The sequence below is a fragment of the Melospiza melodia genome, chromosome 4 (assembly GCF_035770615.1).
Source record: "Melospiza melodia melodia isolate bMelMel2 chromosome 4, bMelMel2.pri, whole genome shotgun sequence".
NCBI lineage: Eukaryota > Metazoa > Chordata > Aves > Passeriformes > Passerellidae > Melospiza > Melospiza melodia.
In genome coordinates, this window is record NC_086197.1 from 20734208 (window position 1) to 20744830 (window position 10623).

The window sequence follows — 10623 nt, forward strand, 5'->3', positions numbered from 1 at the left end:
GGTTTGGGGCTTTTTCCACTTCTTTTCCCCATTCCCTACCCAGAGTCATTTATTTATATGGCATTTGGGGTGGTGGATTCCAGTTGTCGTGCTGCCTGCCTTGTTTTGCTGACTTCCATCAGCCAAATCTTTCAGCCCTCACTCCTAACTTGGAAGAGAACATGGACATTTTGGTTTCTGACTGGGCCAGCCAATCCCCTGGGCCAAAACCCTCTGTTCTCCAGGTGGTGCCTCTGCAGACAGTTTTTGTTCTTATTCTTTGCTTTGGGATCTAATTGTGAGACAGTGAGAGCAGAGGAACATTTCCAGTGCAGTAGTTGTAGCTTGGGAAGCTTTTCAGAAGGCAGTGTTTGATTTTAGAGGGGTGCACAGTGTGTTAATCACCACAGTGCAGCTTGTTTCCTACAAATCTGAAATGAGGGCTCTATGAGAGTATTGTAACTGGAGGTTAGGGGTAGATCTCCAGCCTGAGATTAGGATATTTTGGTCATTTTGAGAAAAGTGTGATGAATGGGCAGGTAGTATAAGGTAAGAGAACACATCAAATGTATTACCTCTGATAACTGCATTTCTTCGGACTCCTCCCTTCTGTAGTTGCATATATGACAGGTATTTCAGGCTTTTATATGCTGAAATAAATCATTTGAATGATCATTTCTCATGAAAATGAATGTAGGTAATGCATTAAAGTAGCTAATGATGGTTTTAAGGTTAATGGCAATTGTGGAGCTGTTCAGAAATTCATTAACATCAAATACTTTTAAAGCAGTTGATCTTTTCCATCTTTTTGTAAATAATGTTGTGGCTTTTAAGTGAGGTTACTTTGACAGGGGAAACTCTTCTGGAGAGGAAGAATGCTGTATTTCAGAGTAGTGAGAGCGCTTAGAAAAATATCCCATAAGTGCTGTTGGAGGAGAAAGACTGCTGATCTGAATTTAAGTGTGTTTGATAAGAACCCAAATGAAGCCGTGAACATAAGTTGTATTGTCACTGGAGCGATTAGAAAAACTCAGCACTTACAAAAAGACTTAAGTTTCTTTCTGAAGGCTGGGATCTCAGTGGGGATGTGGGAGCTGCTGGTGCAGATGGCAACATTGTGCAGGGAACCCGTTCATTGTGCAGGGATTGCTGGTTCACAGTTCAGGCAGCCTCTGCTGCTCTTGTCCCTGTGCTCTCTCAGAGAAGGTTTGTCACACCAGCAGCACTGCCATGGGCATCACAGGCTGTGGCCCAGGCTGGATCAGTGTCTGAACGAACTGGGGGGCATGGACAGGGGAGCGGAGGCTCTGTCAGTCATTCATCAGTCAGAGGCAACTGTTAAAGTTTAACAGCAAACACACTGCCTCCATATTTGATATTTCTATGTGGCTGCATGAAAGATCTGGGACTCCTGTTCTTGTTTTCTTGGCCTAGAGAGGTTCTCATTGGGTGTATTTGCGTGGTGGTTACCAACCTTGCTGGGTCACTTGCTTTATTCTTCCCTATGAGGGTGCTGAGGCCCTGGCACATTGTGCCCAGAGCAGCTGTGGCTGCCCCTGGATCCCTGGCAGTGTCCAAGGCCAGGCTGGATGTGGCTCTGAGCAAGCAGGGATAGTGAAAGGTGTCCCTGCCATGGCAGGGGGATGGAACTGGCTGATCTTTATGTCCATTCCAACGCAAACCATTGTGCGATTCCATGAATCCCAGTCCATCCCAGCCCGCCGGCAGCCCCGGGATTGCGCAGTTCCGCGGTTCTACCTTAGGGTCAATCCTTCTTCGCTGCTGCCTCTCCCGCCCTGCGCGGGGAGGGTTTAGAGGCGAACTCGGGGCTGTGCGGGCAGCGTGCGCTGCGGCAGGGGCGGGTGCGCTCAAACAGCCTGTGGGGGACGGGAGCGTCCTGTCCTGCCGTGTCCCTTATCCCGGTGCTGTGCTGCCGTGTCCCCTTGTGCCGGTGCTGTCCTACCGTGTCCCCTTGTCCCAGTCCTGTCGTGTCCCCTTATCCCGGTGCTGTGCTGCCGTGTCCCTTATCCCGGTGCCGTCCCTCACGGGCGGAGCGGTGGCGCCCCCCCGCGGCCTTGCTGACGCTGTGCTCCCTTGCAGGGCGCACCGGGCGCTACACGCTGATCGAGAAGTGGCGGGACACGGAGCGGCACCTGGCGCCGCACGAGAACCCCATCGTGTCCCTCAACAAGTGGGGACAGTACGCCAGCGACGTGCAGCTGATCCTGCGGCGCACCGGGCCCTCCCTGAGCGAGCGGCCCACGTCGGATAGCGTGGCGCGCATCCCCGAGAGGACTCTGTACCGGCAGAGCTTGCCGCCCCTGGCCAAGCTGAGGCAGCCCGGGGACAAGGCCATGAAGAGGAGGGAGCCGAAAAGGAAATCCCTCACCTTCACCGGCGGCGCCAAGGGGCTAATGGACATCTTCGGGAAGAGCAAGGAATCCGAGTTCAAGCAAAAGGTGCTCAACAACTGTAAAACAACAGCAGATGAGTTGAAGAAACTGATCCACCTCCAGACGGAGAAGCTTCAGAGCATCGAGAAGCAGCTAGAGTCCAACGAAGCCGAGATCCGCTACTGGGAGCAAAAGTACAATGCTAGCCTGGAAGAAGAAATCCTCAAACTGGAGCAGAAGATCAAACGGAACGAAGTGGAGATCGAGGAGGAAGAGTTCTGGGAAAACGAGCTGCAGATCGAACAAGAGAATGAAAAGCAGCTGATGGAGCAGCTGCAGGAGATGAGGCAGAGGATCCTGGAGTGTGAGAGTAAGCTCAAGGACTATGTGTCTCAGATCCACAACATGGAGAGTGGCCTTGAAGCAGAGAAGCTGCAGCGAGAAGTTCAAGAGTCCCAGGTGAACGAAGAAGAGGTCAAGGAAAAGATCGAGAAGGTGAAGGGAGAAATTGATATTCAGGGCCAGCAGAGTCTGAGATTGGAAAATGGCATTAAAGCAGTAGAAAGGTCTTTGGGCCAAGCTACCAAGCGATTACAGGTAAGACTGTCATTTTATCCGTAGCTAGAGAAAGTCAAAGACTGTGACTAATTTCTCTTACACAAACCTGAAGCCTATGAAAGACAACACAAAAAAGTTTCCAGAGTGAATGAGGGTAAAAGGCAAAATGTGTTGCTTTCATTTTCAAATCTCATTTCAGCTTGTGGGGGTTTTTTTCGGAGAGCAGACAGTTTTTATTTCACCCATGTTTAACTTGCTCATTCAAACTGTCTGAGAAGAAAAGCAGTAATTTGCACCATCATAGCCTTTTTTGAGGATAAATTTCTGATCTTTGCTAGGTTTGTCTGCCACCAAAAGAGATGAATTACAAAGAACAGTCCAAAAGCAGCACCTGGAAAGGTATAGAGCTAAAGTAAAGTACCTGCAACCTTACAGGGCTTTGCTTGTAAAGAACAGCATCCCTCTTTTCCTGGCTGACTGGCTGGTGTTCAGGATTTTATTTTCTCTACACCTCAGGCATTTGTGGCACATGTGTCAAAAGAGAATCCAGTCGCTGTTTCCTTGCTAAAGTTAATGATATCACCTGAAACTTGATAGAGTATGAAAGAATAAAGGAATTCCACTGCTAGCTGGATGAGGCAGAGGGAAGATTGGAGCTCCTGGGATTTTTATGTGCCATGTAAGGTAGTCCTAAGGCACCACACATCAGCAGGAGTTGTGGTCCTTGCTGATTCCCAGGATTCACAGTTAGTATATTCTGCAGTGCTGCAGTAGTAATAAGGTGATTTCACTGTGAATATGTGCAGGGATTTTGTATCCTTACTTCTGCCTTAGAACCATGTCAGTAGGAGCTGGTTTTCCTAGATAATGAGGGGAGGAAAAAGTAATCTTTTCATCCAAAGCAAAATGGATGAAAACTGTAAGCAGTTTTGTCCATGATTATCTATGCTAAGTTCCAGACATGCTACACTTAAGGATTTGCACTGATGGAAAGCTTCAACTCCTCTTTATGTGTTTTAGCTATCCTCAGTCACATTCACTGGGGCTATGATGGAGTTCAAAATATTTCTGGCTTGGTTCTTTTCATAGTCTGTTTTCTTGGCAAGGTTCCCATTCAATTCAGATCTTCCAGTCTTGTTCTAACCTAAAGGTGCACAAATCTGGAAGTCCACAAGAAAATAAACTGAGCTCTGCGTTATGGAGCTTCGAGGGGGAGGAAATAGACAAATATTTTATTGCATACCTGAAGTTAAAGATTAAAGCAGCTCAATCTCTGTGTGTGGGAATAATAACAGTCCAAGACTGTTATAATCTATCAGAGCTGTAAATTTTTCATATCATGACAGAAGTACAGAAAAAGATCCTAAATGATCATCTGTGCTCTGAAGGGGTGGGGAATCAGTCAGGCTTTGGCTTCATCACACAAAACCCTTGCAGAGTGAGAAGGTTCTGGACAAAAAAGTTTAAATAGAAAATGCAAAGAACAAGAAGAGAAAAGAATTTTACTCAATTTAAGATCAGAAGAATTAAATGAGCTGTCCAAGCTGTGCTGGACACTTCAGGAAGAAGTAAGACTTGGTGCCAGACTGCTGCTCAGTTGATTATTTTTTCAGCATTCACAATATTATGTTTGTTTGCTGATGTGCCAAAGTTTTTCTCAGGTGGTATGAGAAACAGCTGCTAGTCATCCAAGAAGCAATATAAAAATAAAATACATTAGGAAAAACCCAATTAGGGTCATGGGTTGGACTCAATGATCTTAGAGGTCTTTTCCAGCCTAATTGATTCTGTGATTCTCTAAGTGCTAGCGAGTGTTGACTGGCCTTTTAAATTAGAAGATTAAAGTACCTTTCAACTCATCAATTTGCATTTGAGCTTTAAAAATTGGAGGCTTTCTTATCAAGAGGAGAAGCATTAGTTGCCCAGCTGTAACTATGGTCATGAAATGCTGCTTTATTTGCTCAACAGCTGGTTTCTGTTTCCTGGCAGGACAGGGAACAAGAACTGGAGCAACTGACCAAGGAGCTGCGCCAGGTGAACCTGCAGCAGTTCATCCAGCAGACGGGAACCAAGGTGACGGTGCTGCCCGCAGACCCCGTGGAGGTGGAGGCCCCGCATGTGGAGCTCGAGAGAGGTGCAGCCCTCGGAGCGCTTCGGGAGGGAGGGCAGGAGGGAGAAGGGGCGGGCGGTGCCTTTACTGCCGCGTCTGCTTTAACGCTGGCACTCCTACGTGAAGTGAATGCTCCCTTAGTGAAGACATTAGCAAAACACTTCGAGAGCGTATTGTCGAGTGCTTCTTTTCATTCCAAGGGTTTAGCAGGCTCTAAATAAAGAGCGGTATGTGGAGAACTTCTCTCCCACTGTGCCCGGGCATGCGTTTGTCCCATCAGCAACGCATTAAGCCTGCAGCTTTCAAGACGGGCCGCCGTGGCTGGCTGCCAGCACAGAACGTGACCGTGCATCTGACATTGCTGTTCGTCTGGGTTCTTCCTCTTCTGGTGGGGGCGTTGTCAAAGCAGGAAAAGGAATGTGTCTGGATCCCCAGAAACCCCAGCCAGCAGCCGCCCGGGAGCAGGAGCCGACCCAGCTGGGCTGCCAGCCGTGCAGAGTCCTGCACAGATGGCTGCTGTCACTGCGGGTGCGAATTGCCTTTGCCCCCAGTGAGATCAGCACAGCCTGCACGTGCCCGCATCTGGACTGAGAAATTCCTGGGCAGAACCACGGGAGTGTTTTGAATGCATCCCAGAGCTGCAGCTCCAGCACAGTCGGGTGCTTTTTCCAGCACTCTGCTTCCAAGGGGCTCTTTGTCTCCGCATTCTCCTATGCTGGGTCTGTCCCTCTGCTCAGAAAACTTTATAACCAAAAGGCACTGGGGGGAAAAGGGGGTGGGGAGAGAAGAAAAGACAGCCAGGCCTTCAAAGGCAGTACTTGTAGGAACTTTTAAGTGGGAAGGAAGCTGAAGCTTTGAGTCACGTTACATGTTCAAGCTCTTTCGGCACGTCACCGTTTAAGTGTGTCTCTGTGTGTGTGCATGTTTCTCGTGGGAGGGTAATTCTTTCGTGTGGGTTTCATTCTGCTGTGAAGTGAGTAGGAAGTGTGCACCTTAGATCTTCTCACTTCCTAGCCAGGCACTTCGGTAGTTTGTTACATGTGGAATTAGTTTTTCTGTATTGCATTAAGCAGGAGGAGGAGGAGGTGCAGCCCTGCTGATGACTTTTCTAATTGTCCTTTTTCTCATGCAGAGCCAGCCTTTCAATCCGGGTCACTGAAGCGCCCTGGCTCATCGAGGCAACTCCCCAGTAACCTTCGGATCCTACAGAACCCCCTGTCATCTGGTTTTAACCCAGAGGGCATTTATGTATGACAGTATGTACCTCTTCTAGAGAGGACCTAGCAAGGTACCCTGGACAAGATACACTTTATTTTATTCAGCCAATGATGAATGGAAGAAGTTTGTCTTGTTTTGTTTTTTTGTTACACCACCGTGTTATTTCTTCTTCTTCCTCCAACACCACTTGGAGCCATACCCTGTGCACTGATGCTAAAGAGACAGGAACTGTCTCGATTCATAACTGGCAAGGATGACCTTGCTGTCAACACAGCTTGAGTGCAAAAACCTTCATTGTTTTTGCCACTTCTGAAGTGTTTGGGAAAGTATTGTTCCTTGTATAGTCATAAATGGAAGACTGAGGGCGAAGGAAACCGTGTATGCAACTTATCTGAGTTTTAATTTATTCCCTTTAATCAATGGACCTGTGAATGTTGACCTTTTATATTTTTATTTTTAACTTGTGAATTATCACGTATGGCTGTGTGTCTGTCTGACAAGGTGACTTTAATTTGTGTGTACCAACATCCCCCATCTGATCAAGTACAGCAACCTGCAATGCAGAGTTCTGAGGGGTGCTGAACCATTGCAGTGGTTTCTCACCACTAACTTTGTTCATTTCTGTCATGGGTCATCATATGTCATGTTCCATCCATTGCTACCTTTTAAGGCTTGAAAAGTGAGCTTGTGGGATTTACTTGCTGTTGTATCTACCTTGAATGAAGCACCTAGTGTTCAAAAGATTTATGGATTTTAAACCTTGGCTTGGTAAAAATATTTCCAGCATATGATTGAGGATGCACTAGTTAGATGATATTTTATTATATAGAATGTATATTTGAAATATTTTGCCACATTGTATATGCCTTTTGAGAAAAGAACAATGTAAGAAGTTGTCTTCATATATCTTACCAAAAGAGAGTAGGAGGCTTTCACTGTGTGTGATTTTGTACTTCATTTTTTTCACTAGCCATTACAGTGTTCTTGTTTTGTTACAAATCTTGCTGTTGGAGGGGAAGAAAGACACAACACAAATGAGTATCCACTTCCAACCTTCCAGAATCCGCTCAAGTTTTGTGAAGGGAATAAACCTGGCAGAGTCCTGAGAAGTCAATAGCAGAACAGGAGTGAGGCCAGGATTTCATTCAGCTCCCTGGTGGAGACATTTGGTCCTTCTGAAAGACAGTCACTTAGAGAATGTAAAGCTTCCAAGCAGAAAATTCACACATTTGGTGGTCATTTTTCACAAAACATATGAAAAGAGAACATTATCACATCTTGATGTTGCTCTAATGCAATCAAAGCTAAGAAAGAATTAGACAAAAAGGGTTTCCTGCAGAAAGTAGCTGCTCCCATATAGCTCATTGGTTGCAGGCCTTGAAGTGAGATTGTTGCAGCGGGCACCAGATTTGTGGGGAAAGGGACTGGCATCAGTGGGACACACTGTAAATGTTGGGGGCTGGCCTCATGGATGATTTAGGGAAGGGATGGGCCTTCCCTGGTTTGGATTTCCAGTTCTGACAGCAACTCACAGCATCATCCCCACCTTGGAGATGCCCTGGGCACAAGGTGGGGGGACACTGTGCCCTCACTGCAGTGCTGAAAACTTGGGCTTCTAATGCCCTCCTTGGCAGGGTCAGAATTTTGCCACTGCTAGGAAACTCCAAGCTTTTAGCCATAGAAAAATACTTAACTCGTAGCATCCTCTTGTGTTGATTCACTGATGTGCAGATAAATGTTAATTTAAGTCTCCTTTTCTAAAAAAGGAGCTTCCTGGCAAATGGAAGTTTTTAAAGATATAGCAGAAGATGAAGGATTCTTGAGTGTTTAATGCATTTTTTTTTCCTTTCCACTTTATTAATGGCATCATATATTCTAAAAATGCTGCTGTATTTAGACTTACAGCAACAGATAAGGCTGTGAATATATAAAGGACCTTTCCAAATGGACTCTGAATTTTTACTGTTTGACTTATCAGGTCTTTTTTTTTTTTCATCTTCCCTTGTGAGCAAACTGGAAAATGAGATATTCCTACCTGAGGAACCTTTGCAGTGCTCACCCATTTTACTATTAGTTTATCACAATTCCATGCTCATGTTTACTGTGCCCATAAATTTGTATTAAAAAAAAAAAGAATGTGTGTGTACATATATATATATATATATAAAGTGTAAAATATCCATAGTTTGGGGACAATATCTGTCCAAGGTACTTGAGCATATATGCCTTACATTCTGGGTTCAATTTACAGAAATGAAATGGCCCTCTCCAGTGGATATCTTGCATCTTCAGCACCTCTTGATGTTAGAGAACTGAGGCACTCAGCACCTTGCAAAGTCTGGCCCAAATTATGCTGCATGGGGGTGGGGGGAAAGAGTCTTGTCCTGAGATGAAGTATTTTTAAGGCAGATCAGCATATTTACCCCAGCTAATGATTTTGTCATATTCTGTGACTGGTCCATCTTCCACAGATGTCAGTTTGAGCTGAACTGGGCTCTTGCATCACAAAACCTGCTCTCTTTCTCTGCCAGGTTATTCTGTAAGACAGAGGGAGGAGGAAAAGGATTAAAAGGAAGAGTAAGAGCAGTGTTGGAGGGCTTGAATTACAGCTTTGTCATAGAATCAAGGGAGGAATTTGCCATTTGAGTTAAAAAGTAGCACCTGCTGACTGCAGCAGCTGTTGGACACAGGAGCCAGCCTGGAGCTGGCTCAGGAGTGACCACTTCAGCACCCCTGAGTGGCCCCTCCTTGCCAGGGCTTTGGCACATGTCAGGGGGATCTGAAAAGCGTTTGCAGCTTCAGCTGCTCCTGTGGCCAAGGAGAGGCTTTGGTATCCAGACCTGCCGGTTGTGAGACACTGACAAATTCCCCTGCCCCCACCATACTCCTCTTGCTTATTGAATTTCACCCAGGCTGAAGTTCCATAGCATTTTCACCCTCTCTGTAAATAAACCAAAAAGAAATGGCATGCCCTTGCATTAAATGTGATTTGACCCATGTGTAACAGTTAGAAAATCCCTCACACTATGGCATTTAGAGTTTTGCTTCAGATCAACTGCAGAAACTCACTCTTTCTTTACAACTGTACAAAAAGTCCATTTTCAGAAGTGTTCCAAACCTCCTAGGGCATTAGCAGAAAGGAAGCTACACATACTAATTTTAACAAGTGCCATATTATTTACTGGGCAGCATGATAAAAATGGGGTTTTTTGCTTGCGTTAAATAGTTGAATACACAAGCACTATTTTCCAGTGCACAGGGAATTTATATGGAGAACTCCTGTAATTTATTACTAATGGAAATTTACTGTGTTACCTCTCTCATCCATGAGGATGGAGATGCTATGTTGTTAGGGGAAAAGAGGGGGGTGAGCATCTGAAAAGCCAGTAGGTTAAGGCTAAGGTGAGCAAGGGAGAAACCAAGTCCCACTCTAAAAGGTCAGCTCCCAGTATCTTTTAGTGGGACTTAGGTTCCCAAGTGCCTGAATTGCTTCTGGAAATGGTATGTTAGCTTTGAGATTGCTTGCTTTTCTAAACTCTGGCAAGTTTGGAGGAAGTTCTTGAAGAAGAGAACTACCACTACTACCATTAACAATATGCAAACATATAAGGTAAGAGGGAAAAAGATCCTTTAGTGAAATAAATATCTCCTCTTGGGCAGCAATTGCCTTGTTTTTAGTGTGGAGAGTACTGCATTATTTTAGTGAACTGGGATCATATGAGTATGATCAAAGAAACATCGATCTTGTAATTTTTAGTGAGTTACCTTGAAGCATATAAATTCCTGATGTGCATTAACTTGAGTGAATTGGGCCTTAATGATACATGTAAATAACAAAACTGTATTCAGATATTTTTTCCAGAAAATAGTCTCTAATGGTCTGTACTGTATCAAAAAAAAGTGTCAAAGTGTTACTTTTATATTACACCACCTTTTTTTTTTGTTTGTTTGTTTGGGGTTTTTTTAGAACATTGAAATGTGCATGTTTATTCTATTTGCTACAGTATTTTAATGTTTTGGATGAAGGCCATCAGTTGTATGGAGATGACAAAACAATCATTCTGTCTATTTATTCAGTATTGCTGCTTAAAGTTTTCAAAAATAAAGCTTTCAATGCCAATATAGTGACTGATTGAAAGCTGTTCTAGCTCTCTTCAGGTGTTTTTTTCCTATGTTTGTAGAAAACGAAGTTAGTGAAACTTGGTGTAAGAGCTGTTATACCAGCAAAGAACTATTGCAATAATATTGGGGGCTGGGTGTAAGTGTGTGTAGTAAATACCAATGTATGCATGCAGTGAATGCCTTTAGGTCTCTAAGTGGAGTGCTGAAGAATGTTAAATCCTTTGTGGTCTTGCAAGCACTTTA

At 44.8% G+C, this 10623-nt stretch overlaps 1 protein-coding gene across 4 annotated transcripts in view; it reads left to right on the forward strand.

Moving 5' to 3' along the window:
• The window catches only part of RASSF8 (Ras association domain family member 8), a 73346-nt gene extending 62968 nt beyond the window's left edge, over positions 1-10378 (forward strand). For all 4 annotated transcript variants that reach the window (XM_063154174.1, XM_063154173.1, XM_063154175.1 and 1 more), the window contains 3 exons: positions 2080-2969; positions 4920-5064; positions 6173-10378. In XM_063154174.1, the coding sequence (XP_063010244.1) occupies positions 2080-2969; positions 4920-5064; positions 6173-6294 (1157 nt within the window). In that variant the 3' untranslated portion in view covers positions 6295-10378. The remainder of the gene's footprint in view (positions 1-2079; positions 2970-4919; positions 5065-6172) is intronic.
• The last annotated feature ends 245 nt before the right edge of the window (positions 10379-10623 follow it).